The following is a 26669-nucleotide window of genomic DNA, read 5'->3' on the forward strand; positions in this document are numbered from 1 at the left end:
TTAGTCCACTTTAACTTTCAAGAGGTAAATCTTGTTTCCACATGTATACTTACAAATATCTCTGATGTAAAAATGTTTGGTGTGCTTTTCATATCGTTTGCTTGTAGCTGCCTCCACAGTGATGGTGATTTGCCTCAGCTCTTCAGCATAGGGGGAGAAGGTCTGGTCTGTGCAGGTTGCTTGGACAGTGCACTCTGAGCTTGTGCATGGTGTCAATACACAGTCCTTGGTGTCTCCGTTCCAACCACTGTAACACAACAGGAAAAATAATTGAATACTTAAACTCGCACAGTACACAGGGCGGAAAATAGAGTGTGCGTGGGCTGCATCTCCCTCAGAGGAACGAATGGAGTGGCAAATGCGGAGGCAGTGGCATAGTGATATTGTCACTGGACCCAGAGTAATGCTTTATGGACCCAAGTTCAAATCCCACCACGGCAGGTGGTGAAATTTGAATTCAACAAAATCTGGAATTAAAAGTCTATTGATGACCATGAAACCATTGTCGATTGTGGTAAAACCCCATCTGGTTCACTAATGTTCTATGTTCTTTAGGGAAGAAATCTGCCATCCTTACTTACATGTGACTCCAGATCCACAGCAATGTGGTTGACTCTTAAGTGCCCCCTCAAGGGCAATTAGGGATGGGCAATAAATTTGGGCCCAGCCTGCGACCCCACGTCCCATGAATGAATAAACAAAAGTAGCGTTGCACTGGTGCAGAAGGGTGCTCTCAATTAAGGTTGGGCAGGGACATATTTTTGGGCAGAGAACAGGATGACCATGCATCGAGACATGATGAATTCTTTTGCAATCAATTATCGGAATATGGGCATCACTAGCAAAGTCACTGCCCCGAAAAGTTGGTGGTGGGCCTTTTAGACCAAGTGAATAGCAGTTCTGACGCAACTGAGAGGTTTGCTAGCCCACATCCAAGTGGCAACTGAGGGTTGACCATGTTAGCTTCCAACTGGAGCCACTAATGGGCCCAGACCAGGTAAGGAGAGAGCAGGTTTTTTTTTTCTACAGGATGTGTAAACCAGCTGCAGGGTGTGTAATTGTGAAAATGGACGCCTGAAATCCGACACCAACCATCTTTCAGCATTAACAACCTTCAGCCTGATCAGTGTAAAACTCAGACAGAAAGGTGGAGGATCCAGTGCCACAGTTTGGGTTGAAAAGTCTGATCACCATTTGCCTTGCCCTGATGATTTTCATAATGACGAGTTGTCATGGTTCAACTTCAAGTGGTAACCGTAAGGGGACAGCCAACCTTTCCAGTTTGAATCAACCTTTCCCAGATTCAGACATGCTGGGTCACAATGAGTGTTGTCTACGCTCATTAAAATGTATAGGAGCTTTATGGCACAATGCGTTGGACGAAGGCCTTTTGCCTCTTGGAGCTGGGTTCAAAATCCAGCCCAGATAGGTAGAATGAAAATTGCATGGTTTCACACTTCCAACATGCTTGTGGCCAGAAAAGCCAGTAATCTGGACGGAGACCAAAGCGGTCTGAATGTGAGTGCCCATTGTTTGTGTCTACGCAAAGGAATCTCTCGACATTGCAAACAGGTTTCCCAGACATGGGGAAGGGAACAAAATAACTTTTCTGATCTTTTATTTTTTGAGTGTTTCAAAACAAAAACTTCCCTCATTAAAACCTGCTCATATTTACCATTTCTATCATTTCATTTTTATGGCCACATTCAAAATTAAATAGGTTCCCTGACAGCAGATTATTGATAAGCACAGTGGAGATAGATGATGGTTCAATGGATTGAAATGTACATTTTCAGACTCAGCAAAGGAATATATGGAGTGGATTCAGCATTGCATTGACCCTGATTGTCAATGCTACTTTATATCCACGGACACCCATCTAAAATGGCCATAGCCTAAAGAGATTGGGAAGGTGATGGAACCATCAATTCACCAGACACGTGTTTCCGATGTGAATCTAGGCTTTAATCGACTTACTTCAGAGCCAGCCTGTTACCTGTCGATGAACTCGTAGTGAACTCAGGCTGACTCTGGACAAGAGTATTTATACAGCTGCACTAGGGGGAGGAGTCGTGGGCAGAGCCAAGGGTGGAGCCCAGTACAAGTTCCTGAGTGCTCCCAGCGCTACTCCCCCAGTGGTAGAATAGCGCTACTGCGCTTACAGTGTGAATTAACATATATACATCTATATTACATTCACCACAGAAGGCTTTGAGCGTAACCTGATATTGGCCAAGTGAGTACACCAAGTCACATGCCTTTTTGAGTATCATCCAGGCTGCCTCCAGAAAGGAAGCCCAACTATACCCTCCCCCTCTGGTGCCAGTGCAGTATGTGGCGGCCACATTGAGGACTCCGATGAAAATACATGACTGGACTTGATGGTTTGCTCTCCTGTCAGATTAGACTTGGCGGAATCCATACGGGAACGGTTCTACTCACCCTCACCGACATGAAAATCGCTCCTGCTTGCGAGCATGAACAAAATGAAAGGACCGGCTATTTCTTCACCTGAAACCACTATTACTGAACAACGGATACATTGAAATGGGCTTACTTACTCACGATGGAAGCTTGCTGAGAAAATGGCTTTTTCTCTCTCTGTCCAGAAGCAGGTGAAGGTGCCACCAAATCTCTCCGCTTGGCACGTGATGTATTTTCGATTTGTTTCTGTTTGTAGGTCGTGAAAAAAAGATCACAACATTTTGTTGGAGTTCAATTGCTACAGTTAACAAATAATTATCACTGCTGTAGCATTAATGAATTATCATTAAACAGGGGCTGGTTTAGCACAGTGGGCTAAACAGCTGGCCTGTAATGCAGAACAATGCCAGCAGCGGGGGTTCAATTCCTGTACCAGCCTCCCCGAACAGGTGTCGGAATGTGGCGACTAGGGGCTTTTCACAGTAACTTCATTGAAGCCCATTTGTGACAATTAGCGATTATTATTAACTACCTGGAAGGTTGAAGGCAAAATGGAGGGATCCTGGCCTTTTATTGTTTGGCCAAGTCCTCTGCATTGGATGGATATTCAAGATATATTTTATGCAGGTTTATGTACCAGAGTGGTATCAGTGAAAATTGCAGTCCCCAGCTCCCTGTGCCCAAACTGGCAAGACCTACATCAGGGACACCCCCTCTCAAATATTCTGGTTTTGCCAGCTCCTGCTTCATTTGAGGCACCCCTGCACATGAAGCTCTCGCCCAGAGGCATACAGAGTGAATTGTGCAGTCTTACCCAGAGTGTGGTGTGCAACCAATAAGGTGTCTCCCGCTCCACCAGTCCTTTTTGTAAAGATACTTTGCCCTTGTGGAACTCTTACCTTTGAGTATTTTATCAGTCTGTCTCTCCACATCTATTAGTATGTAGTAGTGTTTTAGTATCGCTCCCGTGCTGTTCATGTGACAGCTATAGTTGCCCGCGTCTGGGCGATCTGTCACTTCCACGTTGAGTTTGTTGGAATGGGCATTCTTGCTGAGTGGCACACCGTCGAGCCGCCAGTGGATGCCAGCCCACTGCTGATCAGAGGAGGCCTCACAGTTGAGTTCTACCAATTGATTGGTCTTGTTTACAATACTGTCTGTGAAAATACAAAGATAGGTTTTTTTAAAGCTATGAAAAAGCCCTGAAGGCCATTACATGTTAAACCAAAGGTTAGGCGAAATTTTACACCAACTCTGACATGGTGGGATTTCTATATAAGAAAATTGTTTTGTTGGGCGGTACTGTGGCTCAGTGGTTAGCACTATTGCTTCACGATGTCAAGAACCGGGGTTCGATCCCAGTTCACTGTCCGTGTGAAGTTTGAACGTTCTCCCCGTGTCTGTGTGGATCTCACCCCACAACCCAAAGATGTGCAGACTAGGTGTATTGGCCATGCTAAATTGCCCCTTAATTGGAAAACAAATTATTGACTGCTCTAAATTTATCTTAAAAAATGAAAATTCCTTTGTATAATATCTTATGATCGCAGATCAACATAAGTTCTCCCTCCATGGTTTGTGTTTCTTTCTGCCACCGTTAATTTGTTCTGCTTTTTCTCTCTCCTTGTTTGTGTTTCTTGACCCCCTCTCTCTCTATCCTCGATCCAGTATGTGCGTGTGTGTGTGGCTTTCTCTGCCTCCCCCAGCTACTCTCTCAGGGACTCATGGAGGTTCCAGACTATTTCTGTTGTCCATGATGTTGTCACCCCTCCCCACCCCACCTGACAATGAGGCAGTGTATTCCGAATAATGCAGAGACCAGCGAGGCTCAGATAATGCTGCCTGGTTACAAACCACAACAACCAGAGAGGATGGTTCTTTTCCCAAATTGCCAGTAACAACACCCAGGAGACCAACTGTCTGTTCCTACTCCGGAAAAGTTTTTGCAGGATGCGTTTGGAAAAAGGGACACAGTTTCTGCTAATATTGGTGATGCACTATCAATTACGCAAAGATGAGAGTAGGATGTAATTGAGGCTTTATTACACTGAGATGTGTGGCCTCCTACAGCAGCTGACGAAATGGCTGCTGTACAAGGAGCATACATATTTATACTCCGCCTACTGGGCGGAGCCAGCAGGCAGGGATCTACCCCCGTACCTGTAGTACAGAGGCCTTACCTTAAAGCACCTATATATATAATATATACATCAGTGGTGACTACCACAATTGGTACCCATTATTTATCTAAAGATATAGTTGTCAATGTGCATGCAACAGACCCAGGGCTTGGGGCAAGAAATCACTCCTTTGCAATACAGATTCACATTAATAACTTACATTTCTCTTCAAATGCCATCCGCACCGTAACAGTCAAGGATAGGAAGTACAAAGAAAGGAACAAACGGCCAATCATCTGTCAGAGAAGGAACGAGACAAAATTATAAGCTTGCTCACACAGGGAAATATCCTAGCTGAGTTTCCAGAGAGACAGTCAGTGAGTTAAAAACTGCATTCTTCCTTGATTGAGACTTGACCATCTAATTTGTTTCGGTTAGATATGATTAAATGCGTTCCACGCAGTAATGAAAATAAAGATGCAAAGAAAGAAAAGAACTTGCATTTATATAGTGCCTTTCATGATGTAAGGATGTCCCCAACTACTTTACAGCAGTGATGGGTAACCTAGGCTAGTGAGTAGGCCACATGAGTGGCCCTTCTTCATCTCAGTGGGCCGTAGAATTGAAATCAGGCTTGCTCACTATCCATGACTCCATGAATGCGATTAAATACATTTAATACATGCTAAATATTTCTTAACGAGTTCTGGAACATGCTTAATCATTTAAATATTAATAGAACTATCATCAACATCAGATCACAGAAACAGAAGAAATATTTACACTTTGGACCCAGAGAGAACGCAGGGCTCTCACAGTTAATGTTGTGGGCAATCAGCACGCACCTCACCTCACTTGCCCTTAATGTACATGTGTATCACTTCAGTCACACTGGTAGGAGAAAAGCTACGTGGACGAAAATCAGCGGAATGTGGGCCCAGGCTGCCGATTGCCCACCACTGCTTTAAAGCCATTGAAGAATTTTTCAACGGTTGTCATTATTGTAATGTAAGAAAGGCAGCAGTTAATTACGCACAGAAAGCTCGCACAAACAGCCATTTTATAATGATTTGGTCATCTGTTTTAGTGATTTGGTTTGGGGATAATTAACAGCTATGACACCCGGAAGAGGAATTTCCTCTGCTTGCCCCTCAACTCGTGACTTTGGCCTGGCCTTGGCACCTCGCTTCGCTGTTGCTGGCTGGCCTGCACTTCTCAGTCCTGGCTGAGCCTAGTTGCTCCTCGCCTGCTCCCCTCACTGCTCGATGGCTGCCGACCAGCTTGTTCACCTTGCCTCGTGGCTTTTGCCCAGCTCCTCGCAACTCGTCTCACTGTTTCTGACTGGCCTGCCCTCAGCCCTGGGTCGGGAACCTGCTGGCTGCACCATTTTTGCAAAAGTAAAACACGATCTTCTGCCTCTGCCTCTCTCCCTCCTCACCCAGTCATCACTCATTTCTCATGCACTCGCTAAGGGGATTCAATCAGCCAGAGTCTGATGTCACTCTGCATTGTCTGCTGATAAGCTCATTTTTGAGCCGATCAGCAAATGTTGAGTTATCAGGCTCTGATTGGTGCCCACAGACACCGGCCGGCATGGGGCCCCAACATTAGTCAGGGCCCTGTGCCGAGGCATGGTGCGCTTCATTATAAATCCACCTGTGGTGCAGACTCATGCATAATTGATTATATCACATCCTAGTGCCTCTACCTGTACATAAAACTGCACACAGCAAAAACACATGGGTGTTAAAACTGTGTGCAGCACACCGTCAAAGGCTTAAATAAAAAGAGAACATGTGAGAAGGACTCGACAGGTCTGGCAGCAGCTGTGGAGAGAGTAACAGAATTAACTTGTAGAGTCCATTGAGTCCTGAAATGTTATGTGTGTTATCTCTCTCCGCAGATGCTGCCAGACATGCTGACTTTATCCAACATTTCATTTCAGATTTCCTGCAGCCACAAAGGTTTGCTTTCATCACATTGTATCGGGCTGAACTTTGCTGGCAATTTCTTCTCTAGGTTAACAGGCTGCTTATATCAGAGGCTTCTCATTTTAGGGCAATGGCTCTGAAATGAGTGCATAATAAAATCTTACACCCCTGGAGGAGGCCCATGGGCCAAGCATGCTTGTGCTGACTCTCTTTGAAAGAATTCCTATCTGCTTAGTCATACTCCACTGTTTTGTTCTTGTAGCTTTGCAATTCTTTCCATTTCACTTGAATGCACAGTTCCCTTTTTGAAAGATACTCCTGAATATGCTTCTGCTCCACTATCAGCCAGTGCCTTCCAAATCATAACCTAACTGTATACATAAAAACATCTCTCCCCGTATTGTAACTTAGGGCGGCACGGTGGCACAGTGGTTAGCACTGCTGCCTTACAGTGCCAGGGACCCGGGTTCAATTCCAACCTTGGGTGACTGTTTGTGTGGAGTTTGCACTTTTTCCTACTGTCTGCTTGGGTTTGCTCCTGATGCTCCGGTTTCCTCCCGCAGTCCAAAGATGTGCAGGGTAAGTGGATTGGCCATTCTAAATTGGCACTCAGTGTGTCCAAAGGTCAGGTGGTATTATGGGGTTACAGGGCCAAGGTAGGGTGCTCTTTCAGAGGGTCGGTGTGGACTTGATGGGCAAATGGTCTCCTTCTGCACTGTAGGAATGCAATGATTTATCTCTCCTTCACACCAGTGTGGAAATTTCTCTCTTTGCCACTCATTTTAAAAACCTAAAATATCAAGTGGAGCTGACATTCCCCAAGAATACATGGTATCAATCTGAGACCGATATGTTTTTCTGAAATACCTCTGCCTCTCGAGCAAGAAAAAAACCCCTTTAAATTGCACCTCTTTTGCTGGCACGGAAATGGTTTTGCATCAAACTGTGTAAAGTAATTTGAGCTCGTTCAGCAAATGCCTAGTTGGGCAAAAAGTGCAGGATTGCCTCCCCAATCCATAGTGTTACAATCACACATTCGCTGCACAGCGTAATGAGGCCAGTGTTATGCTGGGCAGGTATCCCACACTGTGCAGGTGAGTAGGAACAGCCAAGCAGGTATTGCTTCAAAACTGGCAGCTGCATTTCAATAAAATTGCAGGTAACATAATTGCTGTGTTATAATTTTCACAGCTGGTGGCCCACAATGTCGAAATTCACGCCATGCTACAAAATTACAAGTGAAAATGGGCCAGTAGAATTTGTCTTTTTCTGGATAGTCAGATCCTTTAGTTAAGGATACAAAACTTTATAACAAAAACAAAATTCATTATTGCCGTTGCACTTGACGGACGAGCAATGGTGATGTCAGGGTCATTATTTTTGTGGCGAGGATGTTGGTGATTAATCCAGCGCACAGATATAACGTATCATTAGCATTCAGAGGAACATTTTCTATCTTTCAGACATCCTCAGCGCATGATTAACCATTTCATCTGGCAGAATATACTCAAATCATGCAAAACCTGGTTTGAATTCAAGATTGTGAGTTCAGGGCTGGGAGATGTTATAAGGAGGCCCCCTCTGGGATCAGACTGTCCTCTTGTCTCTAAAAGAATTCCTGAAGATGCCCAATTCTCTGCCAGAGGGAACCATTCCTGCCTTGGCCCCATCCAACTGTTGTCCGATTTCAGGTGGGTCCCGTGGCACTGTTCGAAGAAACTCAAGGAGTTCATTCCTCTATCCTGGCCAACTTTCCTCTCACGACCAACAACATAGGAGCAGATGAACTGGTCATTCACCATTTTGCTGTCTGTGGGTCACTGCTAATTTTACATCTACATACACATTGACAATCAGTGTCCTTCATTCAGACAAGCTGTGTGTTTAGACACAAGAAGATATTTGAATCACTCTGCAGGAATTTCTCTAAAATGCTCAAGCTCCACCGCAAAACATTGCAATACAGTATGCACCCCTTCATAAGATTAAGAAGGGAAATAACTATCATTTCTATAGCTACCTTTGCCCAGTGACCCCAGGATATCCTAAACTGCTTCATCATTGCCAATGAAGGATTTTTCAACCAGAGTCACTGTTGCAATGCAAGGAATTCCACAACCAATTTGTGCAATTTGAGAATGACCAGAAAATGTACTTTATTCATGTTGGCTGTGGAATGAATATTGGATCTGGACACCATGGAGAACTCCCATGGGGGTGACATGGTGGCACAGTGGTTAGCACTGCGGCCTATGGCACTGAGGACCCGGGTTCAATCCTGGCCCCGGGTCACTGCCTGTGTAGAGTTTGCACATTCTCCCACAACCCAAAGATGTGCAGGTTAGGTGGATTAGCCACACTCGCTAAATTGCCCCTTAATTGGAAAAAATAATTGGGCACTCTAAATTTATTTGAAAAAAAGAACTCCCTGTGCCCCTTTGAAATAATGCCACATGATCTTTTACATTCACCTAGGAAGATAGACTTGGCCTTGGTTTTCTCATCTCATCTTATCTTTGGGTTGGGTCTCCAAAGATAACCTGATTCAGAGCGACATGGTGGCACTACTGCCTCAGAGCACTGAGAACCCAGGTTCGATCCCAACCCCGGATCACTGCCCACGTGAAGTTTGCACATGTTCCTTGTGTCTGCATGGGTCTAACCCCCACGTCCCAAGATATGCAGGGTAGTTGGATTTTGTTTTAATAAATTTAAAGTACCCAATTCATTTTTTCCAATTAAGGGGCAATTTAGTGTGGCCAATCCACCTACCCTGCACATCTTTTGGGTTGTGGGGGCGAAACCCAAGCAAACATAGGGGGAATGTGCACACTCCTCACAGAGAGTAACCCAGAGCCAGGATGGAACCTGGGACCTCGGCGACGTGCGGCAGCAGCAATAACCACTGTGCCACCGTGCTGCCCACCAGGGTAGTTGGATTGGTCATGCTAAATTGCCCCATAATTGGCATTTTTTTCTAAAAATTAAAAGAAAAAAAATGTTTAAAAAGACCTGATTCAGAGACAGGAATGCTGCCAACTGGGTCGCAGCTAACACCCATTGCTTTGTGATTATTCCAAGATACTTGTGGGCATTATTATCCTGTGGCTGTGAGTCTGAGAGCTGTTTAGAGCTTTCTGGGTGTAGCAGACTGTAGCTATACTGCCAGTTTAACATTGGTCAATGATCAGGAAGGTTTTGTCTCTGACATCCAAACCACAGATTGTTACTAAACAAATCCAAAATCGTTACCCATCATACCATAGCACAAAGAACTTGGAGTCACAGAATTTACAGTGCAGAAGGAGGCCATTCGGCCGATCGAGTCTGCACCGGCCTTTGGAAAGAGCACCCTGCCTAAGCCCTATCGCTGTAACCCAGTAACCCCACCCAACCATTTTGGGCACAAAGGGCAATTTATCATGGCCAATCCACCTAACCTGAATATCTTTGGACTGTGGGAGGAAACCGGAGCACCCAGAGGAAACCCACACAGACACGGAGAGAACGTGTAGACTCTGCACAGTGACCCAAGCCGGGAATCGAACTTGGGACGCTGGAGCTGTGAGAAATACTCAAGTTCTGTATGACCAGATAACTATTTGTCACAATTTAAAGGGAATCAATATTTACCATGATAGGTTGAGATGAGAGAAGGTGGGAAAAGGAGACTTCAGTAGAGCATAAACGCTGGCTTGTACTAGCAGGGCCGAATGGCCTGTCTCTGTGCCTGTACATCCTACAGAATCCCATCGACGAGTTGTTGCCCCGCCACCCCTTTACAAAATCACAATAAATAGTTACAGTGCAGAAGACCATTCGGCCCATCCCGCCTGCACCAGCTCTCCAAAAGAGCACTCTAAGTGTCATGCCCCTTGCAGCGCCCCCCCCCCCCCCCAAAACCCCTGCAACTTTGTTTTGTTTTTAAAGTAAATGAGAAAGAACATTACAATTAAAAAGGAAACAGGAACGTACGTTTTCCTCCGCGTTCTAACCTCACTCATATTCTGAGCAGACCGGCAGGGAAGAAATTTCCCGCCCCGTAAAATAATGCAGATGCTGGAAATCTGAAATAAAAACAGAAAATGCTGAGTAAACTCAGCAGGTCCGGCAGCATCGGTGGAGAGAGACTGTTCGTGTATAAACGTTAACTCTGTCTCTCTTCACAGGTGCTGCCCGACCTGCTGAGTTTACCCAGCATTTTCTGTTTATAGTTCTGATTTGCTAGGAGAGGAGAGAACATTTTGACAAGGCAGAGAAAGTATGCTCATTCCGTGATTTGTCACGTTGTATGTCGTTTCCTAGCTTAACACGCAAGCCAGCATCACTCCAGAATCCATGTTTATGTTCTGGTCTATTACATCTGGGCTCCGGATTCACCGCAATTTCAACCGTGGATTTGCTGGATTCTCTGGACAGGGTCTCCAGGGGGGAGGGCTCCATTTTTGGACCATCCTTTCCACCTCTCCCCCTCAGCCCTGACACCCCGCCTCGCTTACGAACAAAACGCACATATTTAAAACATCGCCTTACCTTGGAGGAAAACCTTTGCTGATCATCACTCCCTTTGATGTGAGCCTGCCCTTTTATACGAGGGACAGAGGCTTTCCCTGTTATGTAAATGAGTCAGGGATTCCTTGAGGGGGTTACCGCGCAAGCAAGTCAACAGGAATTTTAGATACTCTTTTGTTTTAGCACCCACAGTGTCAATGTTTTTTCTCTCTCTCTCAAAAGTTAACAATTCTCACACCAAACTTCTGCAAAGAGGTGGTCAGAGCGTTTGGCAGCGTGAAAAGCGAAATAAGGAGTCATTGGAAATCGCTTAGCAATTCGTAATAAGTTAAACAATAATTGATTGTAAATGAAACTCTTAAATTTCGTTGTCTTGACAAGTGAATCGCTGACTACAGTTCGTGTGTCAATTAATTTGCACACAAGCGGCTCAATAAAGCGACTCGGCAACTTCCAAAGGGGCACTTGGAGAGAATGTTGCCCTCTGCTTAAAACGCTCAGACCCCAGAAATGAATCATGCTGTTAAATATATATATATTTATTAAAGCAACGGAATAATTTGGCAGATTAGAATATTTCAGATTAGAAATTGTCCTTAAATATCCCCGAGAGAAATGATGTGCAAGTTTTTTTTTCAACAAACATGCTAATCCTTTGCAACCAAGGTAACTAAAATAGTTAAAACATAGTTAGTAATCTGTGAGTATTCCCAATATATCATTTCAAATTCACTTCAAATCAATTAACATGAAAATGAGTTCAATTAGCATGAAAACAAATCAAATTGAAAATCACAGACATATATAATCCGAAAGCACACACAAATATTTCGATTGCAAAGGTTTCTGCCAATAAGCATATTTACCTTTTCTAAAGAAAAAATAATTCGACCTCTATACCGTTCGTTAGCTGTTTACTTTTGATCCACACATCAGCTCCTAAAGTTTTTGAAAGCTAGCCCTAAATGCTTTGAATTCTACACAAAAGATTTCTATTCCCAAATTAATAAATGTATTATTTAGCCGCGTGTCGTTAATTCAATAGCAATGAGTAATTTAGCATTTAAACCTGGATATGCAAAATCCGCTCATTAAGAGGGACAGAATCTGAGGACAAGCTTCCGGAGGTATCTTTACCTTGCTGTCTGGCTGTCCAACTGTCTCTATCTTCTCACCTGTGATGCGATGTGCTAGCTAAAGCTCATTGTTTATATTAGGTTGGGACTGGAGGGGGCGGGTGCAGGAACTGAAAATGGAAAATGAATGAATCCTGCTCCCCACAAATTCGAAATAGGCGTGCGAAAGCATCCGAGGCATTTTTTAAAAAATGGAAATGTATCCCAGAGAAGTGACTCCACTTGTTATTTTCCCGGGGGTTCCCCTCCCTCCTTTGTGTGTATGTGTATATGTGTGGATGTGCGTGTTGTCAGACGCTCATCAAGCCCCTCATGGACCACCGCACCTCTCCTTTCGCCAAGAACCTCGTTAAAAGAAAATATGTCATTCCCTGTGCGTTGGTGGGGAGCGAGGGTTTCACAACACAAGTCTCGTCCCGTGGGCGGTGCCTTTCTTTCCATATCCCCCCGCCACGGTCTTTGCAGTTTTCGTGTCGGTTTAGCACTTGCCAATTTCCCTGTTTGTGTATTATTGTTGGTCGAGAGCAGAAACTAAATGAAATTGCAAAGTTTATTAGAAACTTACATGAAACAAGATTCCAGCGTTCCCCCGACCCTACTCTCCCCCCACCCTCCCCACTAAGGTGGGCGGAAGCAATTGGACACAGACAACACAACTAAACCGTCTCTCAAATTCTCTTTTCTTTGAAAAATGGAACCCCTCACATATTGGTTTTGGGGGTTAATGGGAGGTTTTTTTTTTGTCTGCCAGCCTCGATGATAACCTGTAACCAAGCGGCAGATATCAGCAATATTCAGAGTGCGAGTTTATCGGGTCAACTTCTCCTTTTCAGTTATTGGAGTTAAAACACATTGCCGCCCTCTCTCTCCTCCCCATGTGTAAATGCGTGTGTGTGTGTGTAAAATGCCACATCGGATAATCCCACAAAAAGGAAACGTTCTCTTCTTCCATGATAATCGCGGCGTTGTTTCCCATAACGTTACCCTGATCTCACGGGAAATTCACATCCCAGGGACAGATCTTCCCACTTCCCCTGTGTGTGTGTCTCTCTCTCCGCTCACTGTAACGTCAGACCTTGCTGTCAGCGCGGCCCTGTTCCTCTCACTTTCAGTTTCTGACTCTTGTGTGTAAACACCAGGCGCTGGATTTTATGTGAGGTAAAAGGGACTGCCCCTATAATAACCCGCCCGGCCTGAAAGCAGCCCCTTGGCCTTGTCGGCTGCATTGTCTGATAGTTCCTGATAGGAATGTTTGCAGTGTCACGTCGCTCTCCATGTCACACCTCAGCTAAAACCCGCTTGGCAATGTCGATAGGGTGTGTGAAATCGGAGTTTTGCTGTTATTGAGCTTCTTAGAGAGTTTGCAAGTTATGGCCCACAACATTCTATACCATCTATGGGCAGAATTGTCTGTTGCGGTGCAAAGGAGGCCATTCGGCCCGTCTGCCCTGGCTCTCCAAATGAGCATCATGAATTCGTGCCAGTCCCCACCTCCCCCCCCCCCCCCCCCCCACATTGTTCCTATTCAAATAATCGTCCTCTTGAATGCCTCCATTGAACCTTCCTCCAGCGGACTTCCAGGCTGTGCATTCCAGACCCCAACCACTTGCCTTGTGAAAATGTGTTTTTTTCCCCTCACATCGCATTTGCTCCTTTTACAAATCACTTTAAATCTGTGCCCTCTCGTTCTTGATCCTTATACCAGTGAGAACACTTTCTCCCTATCTGCTCCTGATTTTGAACATCTTTATCAAATCTCCTCTTGGCCTGTTGCCCTCCGAGGAGAACAGTCCCAACCTCTCCAATCTATCCTCATGAAGTTTCTCATCCTCGGAACCGTTCTTGTAACCCTCTTCTGCATTCATTCCAATGCTTTCACATACTTCCTATAGTGTGGTGCCCAAACTGTACACAATACTCCTGGGGGGGGGGGGGGGGGGGGCGAGACCAGTGATAGTATTTCTTTATTCTTTTATGGGATGTGGGTGCCACTAGAATGGCCTGCATTTGTGTCCCATCCCTAATTTCCCTTGAACTGAAAGCAGTTAAGAGTTAACCATGTTGCTGTGGGCCTGGAGTCACATGTAGGTCAGACCGGGTAAGGTTGGCAGATTTCCTTCCCGGAAGCAGCATCAGTGAACTAGGTGGGTTTTTCTTTTACGAGTGGATGATGGCTGTCATGCTCACCATTATTGAGACCAGCTTTATAGTCCAGGTGCTGTGGTGGCATTTGAACCCATGTCCCCAGAGTATTAAGGCTGGGCCTTTGGATTACTCGCCCAGTGACATCAACATGACACCGCCCATCTCCCCATTGTGTTGAAAAAAATATAGGTGGAGGGATCTAACCCCGGCCACCATCAACAACAAGATACCATTTAGATAGTTATTTCTGAGCAGTTATCGGAGAAAATCACGTCACCCGCCATATGAGGAGATATTAATGGAATCGTACAGACTGTGTTAACACTTTTGAAGAGCGTAGAACATACAGTGCAGAAGGAGGCCATTCGCCCCATCGAGTCTGCACCGACCTACTTAAGCCCTATCCCCATAACCCAATAGCCCCTCCTACCCTTTTTGGTTACTAAGGGCAATTTATCATGGCCAATCCATCTAACCTGCACGTCTTTGGACTGTGGGAGGAAACCAAAGCACCCGGAGGAAACCCACGCAGACATGGGGAGAACGTGCAGACTCCGCACAGATAGTGACCCAGCGGGGAATCGAACCTGGCACCCTGGCGCTGTGAAGCCACAGTGCTATCCACTTGCGCTACCGTGATGCCCTTTCCAATTTACTCCCATGGTCCACCTTTCCCTTATAATCCTGAACATTCCTGCTCTTCTAATCCCTCCCAATTAAGTTTGGGAAGTTCTAACCACACCCACATGTTTTGGGCCTGTCCCAAACTTGTTTGGTTCTGGACAGACTTCTCCGAGGCAATGTCCAAAGTTGTGGAGGTGAGGGTGGAGCTGTGCCCAAAAGTGGCAATCTTCAGGGAATCAGAAAAGCCAGAGCTACACATGGGGAAGAGGGACGATGCCTTAGTTTTCACTTCCCTAATCGCACGCTAGAGAATCCTGCTCGGCTGGCGATCAGCAGCTCCACCCACAGCTGCAGGCTGGCTGGCGGAGCTGGCAGAATTTCTCCACTTGGAAAAGATCAAATACATCATCTGAGGGACGGAGGAAGGCTTCGTCAAAGCATGGGGGCAATTCGTCGGCCTGTTCCAAGACCTGTTCGCAGCCAACAGTAACTAGAAAGAAAAAATATGAATTAGAAGAAGGCTGACAGGGATACACAACTCTGGGAGAGATGGGGAGGAAGCGAGGAGGGCACCTAGAGGGAAATGAGGGGAACACCACAGATAGAGGGGGGAGAGGATGGAAGCACCCCCCCCCCCACCCCACCCCCACCCTCCCCCCCTCCTAACCACAAGGCAGACACAGCAGAAAACATAAAGGAAAGAAGGGGGAGAAGGGGGAGTGATGAAGTGAGGGCAGAGTACACCCTGAACAAATAGGGAGGATACCCAGGGGAGGGGGGGGGGGGGGGGGGGGGAGAAGGATGATGCAACAAGACAGAAGGTAACAAGATGCTGATAAAAGAACCCCATGTACTGTACATATTAAACATAAAATGCAACTGCATGTAAAATCAAAAATGCTAATATAAATATATTTTAAAAAACCTATGGGAAGTTCTAATGTTATATGATTCCAGAACCCTTTAAGCCAATGCATTCCACATATTAACAATCCACTGTGAGAAATTACTCCTCCTCATTTCCCCTTTTGTTCATTTACCAATTATTTTAAATCCATAAAGCCCACTCTTAACTTTGGCTGAGGCCAACATCCCAGCTTATGTATGAACATATGAAATAAGAGCAGAAGAAGGCCATTCAGCCCGTTGCGCCTGTGCAATAAGATCAGGGCTGATCTGTTAGTGTTTCAAATTCCACATTCCCACCTATTCCCGATGACCTTAGATTCCCTTGCCTAATAAGAATCTATCTAGGCAAGGGAATAAAAGGCTATTGGGAAAGGCGTCTCCTTTGTCCACATCACTGATATCCACTGTATCTAATATCATCACGATCAACCTCTTCTATGCCCTTCCCAAAGCGCCTTGAAATTGTTTGTAAAACGGGATGCTCGAACTGTGCACAATACTCATTCTAAGGCTTAAACAGTGATTTGTAAAAGTTTAACATGATTGCTCTTGTATTGAATGCCCCGAATTGCAAAAGCTTTTCAACTATCGCCTTGGACCATTCAATGATTTGTGACTATGTACCCCGAGGTCCCTCTACTCTTTCATTCTCCTCAACGTAGTATCATTTAGATTATATTGCCTCTCTGTGTTGTTCCTCCTGCAGCACATCATTTCACACTGACAATGTCTGTCTCCATATGGTACAAGACCTTGACAATATCCAAGTTCGGGCTGAAAAGTGCCAAGAAAATTTGCACCACATAAGTGCCAGGCAATGACCATCTCCAACAAGAGAGGACCTAATCATCGCCCCTTGATATTCAATGACATTACCATAGCTGAATCCCTCACTCTCAACATTCTGGAGGTTACCATTGATCAGAAACTGATCTGGACGAGCCATATAAATACTGTGGCTATAAGAGCAGGTCAGAGTCTGGGAAATTTGCCGTGAGTAGCTCACCTTCTTCCTCTTTAAAACCTGTCCATCATCTACAAGGCACAAGTCAGGAGCGTGATGGAATATTTTCCACTTACCTGGTTGAGTGCAGCTCCAACTAACTGAAGAAGCTCAACACTATCCGGGACAAAGTGGCCCACTTGATCCACCACCTTCAAAAGTCACATCCTTCACCACTGACGCACAGTGGCAGCAGAATGTATCACCTACACAAGATGCACTGCAGTAACTCATCAAGGTTCCATTGACAACACCTTCAAAGCCTGCACCCTCTACTACCTAGGACAAGGGCAGTAGATACATGGAACGTCACCATCTGCAAATTTGCCTCCATGCCAAACACCATCTTGACTTGGAACTCACTCTCGCTGGAACTCATTTCCTAACAGCACAGTGGGTGTACCTATACCACATCGACTACAGCAGTTCAAGAGGGCAGCTCACCACCACCTTCTCAAGAGCAGTTAGATAAATAAAAGCAAAATATTGTGAATGCTGGAAATCTGAAATAAAACAGAAAATGCTGGATAAACTCAGCAAATCTGACAGCATCTGTGGAGAGAGAAACAGGATTAATCTTTTGGGTGCAAATGACCCTTCTTCAGAACCTTTCACTGTAGAGCAATTAGGGGTGGGAACAAATGTCAGCCGAGCCAGCGATATCCATATTCTGCATGAATTTTGAAAAATTCTGCAGGTAAATTGCATCTGCTGTGTCTGTTTCATTAGCCTTTATGAGACTTCCTAAAGTCCGCTGCTATGCATTCACTACTTGCCAAGTAGCCAAGTTTTGTATCAGCTGCAAACTTTGAAATTGTGCCTGCTAAACCCAAGTCCAGAAGAGCAATGACCCTCAATACCAACTCTGAGAGACAATGGGCTGGATTCTCCAATTTTGCGGCTATGTACGGAGGTAGCGTCTGGTCTTACAACCAAAATGTTGGCACCCCCCCCCCCCCCCCCCCCACACCGATGCTCTGCCCAGTGGGGGCTAGCAGCCGAACCACGTAAAGCCCTAGGCTTTACCTGCAGATACAGACGCAGAATGGCCAGGTCTATGGCTGCGTATGTGCACGGTGGCGGCCTGTGGCAGCTGTGCCATACAAGAGGCCTGCCAGATAGAGCCCCCTGTAACCCCCTTCACCACCCCCGGACCACTCCCCAGCAGTCCCTCCAGCCCCCGCCGAAGCCCCTCCTGCCAGCAGAATGGTTCCCTCCCCCCTCCCCCCCCCCAACTGTGGTGGCACTGGACACAGTCCGCAACCACCATGCCAGGTTCACGAACGTTGAGAGGACACGTGCCCCACGCTGTCGGGAAGTTGGCCCATCGGGGGCGGAGCATCGGGGAACGGCCTCAGGTGATATCCTGATGCCGTCCCAAATGCGTGCGGCGTACTCCTTGAGTCTGCTGTTTTTCAGGAGGCGGAGTTTCTGAAAAATGGCACCGCCCCCGATTTCGGCATAAAAACGGATTTTCTGGCCGATCGCCGAACACAATTTCAGCGTCGGCAATCGGAGAATCACGCCCCACATTCCATATTTCTCTCCAATCAGAAAACACGTGCAGTCAGATTCTCCATTCCTGAGACTAGGTATTGATGCTGGGGCAGGATTAATGGAGTTCTACGACAGCAAAACTGGCATCGCACCTGGTACAATTCACCGACCATTGAGGGGCTAGCACCAGAGTCACGTGGAACACGAGTGAGTCCAATGGAAAGCGGTGTCGGATTCACCGGAGTCGGGATTGGCAATCGAGAGGCTGACAACATGCAGCTGCATATGAGCACTTAATTCCCCACACACATTCATTCCAGCCAACAGGAACCCATTGATGGGTTAGCTGAGACCCGAGGGTATCTAAGAAGAGTGGCCTGGGGGGGCATCTATATGACCCGTGGCCATAAGTTCACAGTCGGCCATCTGGAAATAGAAGGCATGATATCCAGCAGTGAAGCAAAAGAAGTTGAGCATGGTGGAGAGGCCAGAATTGGAGGAGTGCAGTGGTCATAAGCAATGCATGGCTGAGGAAGTTACAGAGATGGGTAAAACTGAGGCCTTGTTGGGGTTAGGAAGCAATAATAAGCTCCTTTTTGGAAATTTAGTGAATGTGGATGAATAGAAGTTTCAGACTTATCTGAGATGCTCTTTGCGGTTGAATGGCCCATCAAGGTTTACTACCTAATCTCACATGTGAGGATAGACACTTGGGTGATTACCAAAGGATCTCAATGGAATTATAGAAACTGGAGATCAGAGCCCTCAACCCCACATGGTTGTGTGAATACTGAATACGCTGCCCATATTAACCTAAATGCAAAGTCAACTGAACTGGTTAGTTAACGTAATAACATTAGGAACAGGAGGAGGCCATTCAGCCCCTAAGGTCAGCTCTGCCTTTCATTTAGATCATGGCTGGCCTGCACCACAACTGCATTTTCCTACTTTGTTCCATGCCCTTTACCCTTGTACCTAACATAAATCAACCAGCCTCCATTTCGAAAGCTCCTCAGCATCCACAGAGCCTTCCAAATTTCTATTATGCAGAAAAGTGCATCCTGACTTTCTTCCTGATGGGCCTAATTTCAAGGTACATGGAAAGTAAGAGGGTGACAATAGATATCTGAATTTACAAATGTACAGAAAATGACAGACATGAACTTACCACAAATATGATGCATTGTGTAGCTCATATTCCACTTGGGAAAAAAAAGGAAAAGGTTTTAATTTGTGCCCCACTTTTCATGACTGCTGGTTGGCTCACAGCCAATGATCTGCTACTGACGTGTAGTCACTGTTGTAATGTGGGATATGCAGCAGCCATTTTGTGCACAGTAAGCTCCCACAAGCAACAACATGATAATAACCAGGTAATCTGATTTTGCAACGCTGATTGAGAGATAGATATTGACTAGGGCACCGGGGGGAAACTCCCCTGCTCTCCTTATAAATACTGCCCATCAGCCCATGGGATCTTTTACATCCACCCGTGCAGGCAGATGGGGTCTCAGTTTAATATCTCATCTGAAAGACTGCATCTCTCTCAAAGTTGCCACCCAGGATGATAGGATTGTTAAGAGGGCGTATGGTGTGTTGGCTTTCATTAACAGGGAGATTGAGTTTAAGAGCCGTGAGGTTTTGCTGCAGCTTTATAAAACTCTAGTTAGATCACACTTGGAATATTGTGTCCAGGCCTCATTATAGGAAGGATGTGGATGCTTTGGAGAGGGTACAGAGGAGATTTACCAGGATGCTGCCTGGACTGGAGGGCATGTCTTATGAAGAAAGGTTGAGGGAGGGAGCTAGGGCTTTTCTCACTGGAGCGAAGAAGGCAGAGAGGTGACTTGATAGAGGTGTACAAGGTGATGAGAGGCATGGATAGAGTGGATAGCCAGAGACTTTTCGCCAGGGTGGAAATGGCTGTCACGAGGGGACATAATTTTAAGGTGATTGGAGGAAGGTACAGGGGAGATGTCAGAGGTAGGTTCTTTACACAGAGAGTGGTGGGTGTGTGGAATGCACTGCCAGCAGAAATGGTGGAGTCAGAGTCATTAGGGACATTTAAGCTATTCTTGGACAGGCACATGGACAGCAGTAAATTGAAGAGGTGTAGGTTAGGTTGATCTTAGATTAGGATAAATGGTCGGCACAACATCGTGGGCCAAAGGGCCGGTACTGTGCTGTACTGTTCTGTGTTCTGTCAGCCTAAATTCTAGTGTCAGCCTAAATTCTGGTGCCAATGTGGGACTTGAACTTGTGACTCAAAGTTAAGAATGCTACCAACCGATCCACACCAAGCTTCACCATGCCGTGTAATCTCCTGGAGGTCAGCCATGATTACACAAGAAATCAAGAAATAGGAGTGGGATAGATCACATGATCCATCGAGCCTGCTCCACAGTTTAATATAATCATGGCTGATCTTGTGCTTTAACTCTCCACCACAGCACGGTGGCACACTGGTTAGCACTGCTGCCTCACAGCGTCAGGGGCCCGGGTTCAATTCCGGCCCTGGAGACTGTCTGCCTGGAGTTTGCATGTTCTCCTAGTATCTGTGTGGGTTGCTCCGGTGTCCTCCTGCAGTCCAAAGATGGGCAGGTTAACTGGGGTTACGGGGATAGGGCGGGGAAGTGGGCCCAGGTAGGCTGCTCTTTTGGAGAGTTGGTGCAGACTCAATGGGACGAATAGCCTCCTTCTGTATTGGAAGGTTTCTATGGTATTTCTCTTTCCCCACCTGCTTCCCACATCCCTCGGTCCACTGAGAGACCAAAATATTTATCTACACCAACTTTAAATATATTCAACGATGGAACATCCATAACACTGGGGTTGGGAATTCCAAAGATTCACAACCCATTGATTGTACTGAATGGTGAAGCAGGCTCGAAGGGTCTTATCATTCACTCCTGCTCTTATTTTGTGTGGGGAGGTGAAAATCAGAGAAAAAAAACCAGACCAATTGGGAAAAAAAATTCCTCTCAGATTTCTTTCGGTGATAAGAATGAATCCAGGAGGCCACTCAGGCCCTGATTGATTCATATCATGCAGCATCTACCTTTTGAATGAAGTGGCATCCGACCCAGCTGGAAAGAGGTGTAGTTCTTATTTGAAGGAATTCAGTCAATGAATGTCCATTAACATGGCTGGCACCCTGGGCAGGATTCTCCGTTCTCCGAGGCCGATTTCATAATCTCCGATTCCGGGCAGAGAATCCCTTTTGACAATGGAATCGGGGGCGGCATCTGTTTTCAGTTGTTCCGTCCCCTCCAAAACGGCATCATCGAGGAACATGCCGCACGCCGTTGGGACGGCCTCAGGACGTAACCTTAAGGCCCTCCCCCGACGCTCCGCCCCTGATGATCCAAGTTCCCGACTGCGCGGTTGACTTGTGGTCTCAGCGGTCGGGAACCCGGCGTGGCAGCTGCGGACTGTGTCCAGCGGCGCTAACAGTGGGGCAGGAGCTGTACTGCTGGCCGGAGAGCTTCGGCAAGGGCTGGGGGGACTGGTGGGGGGGGTGGGGGGGGGGGGGGGGGGGGGGTGGTGGCCTGGGGGTGGCGAGGGGGTGTTCAGGGGGCCACATTCTGGCAGGTCGGGTCCGGGCACAGCCGCCGCCATGTTGTACGGCGCAACAGCTGCAGGTCATCGGCATGCGCATGTGCGGCCATGGACGTGGCAATTCTCTCGATTTATATCGGGAAGGCCATGTGTTTTACGTGGTAGTCCCTCACCGGTCAGAGGATTAGTGTTGGGGCCTCGCCAACTTTTCTCACATAAAACGGATCCTCTGGATATAGCCCCAAAATTGGAGAATCCAGCTCCATTTCCCATTCAAAGAGCATGTCCGTGAAGCGGTTAGAAAGCAGTTTAAAATAATGAAGAAAGGGCTGCAATGGACAATGGTACAGGGAAAGGAGGGGAATGGAGAGTTCACGATGGGGGAACTCAAGCCATGGCTAACAAGAAGGTCGGGAATTGGGATGAAGACGATAATAATGGAGCAGGTTTTAGTGGGCCGAATGTTCTGTTCGGGATCCTATGCCAGAACGAATAGCCTTCACATAAATAAAAATGGAAAAGAAGAGTTTATAACTTTTTCACCTTGATCGTCATTTTCTCATACCCCCCCCACCACCACCACCCCGAGCGCTATACTGACAGGAGTGCCAATTTACGGATGAGACATGAAACTGAAACCCCCATCTTCCCCCTCAATTAGACGCAAAACATTCCCAGGGCATTAATTCAAAGCAAAGCAGGAGAATCCATCCTGGTATTCCGACTGACATTTATCCTATAACTGACATCACCATGAACAGATTACCTGGTCATTATCACTTTGCTGTGTGTGGGAGCTTGCTATGTACAATTTGGCTGCTGCATTGCTTACATTGCAATAGTGTCCACACTTCAAAAGCATTTCATTGGCTGTAAAACATTGTGGGGCACCCTGAGGTAGTGAAAGGTGCTATATAAAGGCAGACATTATCTTGTCACACCATCATCTTTCGGCAAGCATCAGGTGGTAATTGGGATATTAGGTGTCTTTTTTACCCAATTTCTGGGCGCTGCACGTGACACTTGATGTCCTGTCTAAATGCCGGCTCAGGTTCAGTTTGTTAGAGGTTACAGTTGCTGCTGTCAAGGGCGAATATGGGGAAGGAAGCAATGGCCCATGTGGAAGGAAGTGGTGGCCTCAGAGAGGAACGTCTTTAGTGAATCTGACCATCAATTAGGATTGTGCCAGGCATTCCTGGTTCTGGCGCTGATACAATTTCTGTCACCGGTTACAGGCCACGTTGTTTAGAAAGAAGGTCCTTACCACGATTTTATGATCCATACAAGGCCAGATAAGGTTGGCAGGTTTGCGGACATGATGAACTAGATAGATTTTATAACACTACTTGGGAGTGTTTTAATGATGTAGTTGTCTTTCAAATGGTATTGGCTAATTGCATGATAATTCAAAAGGTTGAAGTTAATTCACTCAACTGCTCGTCTGCACTGGAGGTGAAAACAATATATGATGGAGTGGACATACTGTGTTTAAATGCATAACTACCCTGTGTCAGGATGTGTCAAGCTTTGAGTTCTTAATCATTTGGGCTGCCAAGAGATGGCACCAAGCAGAAGCAAGAAAATATCCAATCAGAGGTAAGGCTATGATTGTGCAATCTCCAGCAAATGAGTCCAGTGGTCCACAAGTGGAGGCACAAGTGGACTGAGGGTTTTACTGATAATTATTGGTAGACGTACTCAAAACCTATAGAATATAATAGGATGATAAAAATGTGGTGTCATGGCACATAGGTAATAAAAGCTCGGATGAAGTATCTTTAAAGTGTCACTACTGTAATGTGCAAAAGCCAACATTCATGGCCTCAGCCATAATGGCGAACACCATCTGCTTCATCAGGGCGAGGAAATGCAGCTGTCCCCCTCTAGTAATGTGCTGTCGTCTCAGATTGAGTGGCACCATATCCTGCAAGAGAGAGGGAAAGTGTATCAGAGTGTGTTGCGCAATACGTTTAGGCAATGTGCCTATCACAGTTGAATAGCTGGCAGTGTGTGCAAGCTGCGGGGTGCTTGTGTGGAGGGTCAGGTGAGGTTATGGATGCTGCATCTGAGTCGTGTTTGATGGAGTCTTGATACGTGGGTGATGGGGAGTACTGAACTGAGCATTGTGTGAGGCTAATAGTTCATTTGTAAGGATGCATTTGTGAGGATTCATCACTGACCCTGCCAACTCGCATGAGGTCATTCAGTTTCTTGCGGCACTGCATCCAAGTCCTCAGAGCTTCACTGCTGAAACTGACTGCAGCAGTTATCTGTTTTCCCTCTGCTCACTTGGTTGTCCTGATCCCCTGAAGGAAGAGGATGTCTCTCCTCCTGTCCACCTCCTGCATGAATATGTGAAATGAAAAATGAAAATCGCTTACTGTCACAAGGCGGCTTCAAATGAAGTTACTGTGAAAAGCCCCTAGTCGCCACAGTCTGGCGCCTGTTTGGGGAGGCTGGTACGGGAATTGAACGGTGCTGCTGGCCTGCCTTGGTCTGCTTTAAAAACCAGGTCTTTAGCCCAGGGTGCTAAACCAGTTGTGACACCCTGGGCTAGTGCATGGTCAATTCCAGCCCCACTTGACCAGGAGTCGCAACACAATTGAATTAACCAATAATTCTTAAAAACATACCCAAAGTATGTATCTTGGCTGCCCAATAATTACAGTCACCAAGTTTATAGATTTAAACACAATTACTTATTTATAACAAGGACTATAGTGAAATATGCAGCAAATACAACTGGTTAACTATAATCTAATTCTTAATCCCCCACTTTTACTTGCCCCACCATTTCCACATATATACAAGACAGACAAACACAGAAGGGAGGAGAGGGGTGTAAAAAGTTATAAGTGAAAGTAAAATGAGTCTTTGTTCAGACGGTTGTCTTTAAGCCCACCTTTCTTCAAAGTAAGCTTTCAGATCCAGGTCTCTGTTTACAGCCTGTAATGGTTTCATGGTAAATTCATTCATTCAGGTTCTCTGTAGGTTCAGAAGTGCATTAACTCACAGCCTTTCTGGAGAGAGAAAGAGAGAAACAGGTCCTGTCCCCGAGTGTCCAGGATTCAAACTGAGCTCCTTGAATCTTTGAAAATCAGTCCACTCAGACAGTATCCAATCATCACCTGTTACCGGGCACAATATGGCCTTTTGACCAATTCACTGGCCACCAACCAATCAATCAAACCGAGTCCCACCCCATCTCTCCGGTACTGAAAAATCTGGGTCGAGCTATCCAAAGCTAGCAGCACCATATACTATGTTGCACCTTATTGAATTCCTCATTCTCTCTGCTGTATCTTAAAGATACATGTCCATTAAACATCCATGGATCAAAAATGATAACGGCAAAAGTAAAGAAAGGGGAAATAAGGGAATCATCAGGAAGGACCCTGAGAAAGACCTACAGCAGCGTAACCATAGAGCACATTCGCTGGTCTTGTGTCAATCCAGCACTCTCTGTACTGATAAACACCTTCCCAGGAAACTAACAATTTTAGTTGCACCTTTTGCAACTAAAATGCACCTTGCCTTTATGAGGTGCAGTCTTTAAGTGGAGGAGACTAACTTTAAGAGATACAAGCTTCACACAGAGCTTCACCCTTAGTAAGGTGTGCTGCGACTCATCAATGCGTATAGCACTTGGCTGCAGGCCAATATCATTTCCAGGATATGAGCGTCACAGGCCTCTGGATTACTAGTGCAGTGGTATTAATTACATAACCATCTTCCCCTAATCTGCAGGCAGCACCAAGTTTGTGTTTTGTCAGCATTGCAGTGTGCGGACACCAGCTTCACACAAAACATCAATCACCGTGCCCGATTACTGGCTCTTTGCAATATTTCCCTCCATTACTACAGTAGTCCCCCGTTATAGCGCGGGTGTTGGGGCCCAAGACAGCCACCCGCGTTGCATCCGAGCCGCGGATATCCGCGGGTCTAAAAAAAAACTTACATCCATCACTTTTAGTGTTGCGCTTGTCGATGTTAAAGCGCGACATCGCCTGACCACCGACGGATGAAAAATCAGGGGGCAAAAACCCTGACTTCAACATAAAAAGGTTTGTGAGCGGTGTGAGTATAAACTCGGGTCATTTGGAATTAAGAAGCTCTGTTCCGGTTGGGAGTAAGGCAGGAAACAAAGCGACCGGTTTCCCGGTTGAAGGCAGACTGCCCCCTCCGAAAGTTAGAGTTCGAACTTTTGCAGCAAAAGACAGGCTCCGTTCTGCTCTACTTTTCCCTTTTTCGTTTTAAGAGTCTGAATCTCCCTGAGGGGCGGCAATAAACCCACGCGTGTGGCCTCTCTCTCTCCCTCTCCCGCCTGCTGCAGTGTGCTGTCAGAGCGGGTAAAACAAGGGCACATTCCTCTCCTTGCTGGATACGGAATCTTCAAACAACCTGCAGGCCGGCCCTGGCCTGGGGACAATGGGAAAAGGGACTGACATTCAGCACAGGGCATGGATGCTGCACTTTACCCCATCACTCTCTTTCGCCACCTTTCGCCACCTTTTTTGTGAAAAAAGTTGGGGTCCATAAGCACCCCCGCCGTATATCGCGAACCGCGGTATTGCGGGGCGCGGTATAACGGGGGACTACTGGACAATGCTTTCGAAAATGAATGACTTTGAGGTAATGGTAACTCCATTAGCTCACTACATCTTCTGGAGCAAGAATGTCTCAACGTGGTCTAACAAGGAATGAACAGCTAATCCTATTTCTGCTGGCGGAGGAATTGGGGATGCCATAAAATCGTCCTGTTTGCCCTCGGCTAGTGGCCCCCTGAACCTTTCACATCTGTCTGAACTAG

At 46.2% G+C, this 26669-nt stretch overlaps 1 protein-coding gene across 1 annotated transcript; it reads right to left on the minus strand.

The window, feature by feature from the left end:
• LOC119964256 (interleukin-12 subunit beta-like) lies at window positions 1–25863 on the minus strand. The gene is made up of 6 exons (XM_038793535.1): window positions 25818–25863; window positions 15297–15382; window positions 4765–4840; window positions 3324–3581; window positions 2562–2670; window positions 1–247 (listed from the first exon to the last, which is right to left on the minus strand). The coding sequence occupies exons 1-6, from the start codon at window positions 25861–25863 to the stop codon at window positions 1–3; spliced, it is 822 nt and encodes a 273-aa protein (XP_038649463.1).
• Window positions 25864–26669: the final 806 nt, after the last annotated feature.

This window comes from Scyliorhinus canicula, chromosome 4 (genome assembly GCF_902713615.1).
Source record: "Scyliorhinus canicula chromosome 4, sScyCan1.1, whole genome shotgun sequence".
Lineage (NCBI taxonomy): Eukaryota > Metazoa > Chordata > Chondrichthyes > Carcharhiniformes > Scyliorhinidae > Scyliorhinus > Scyliorhinus canicula.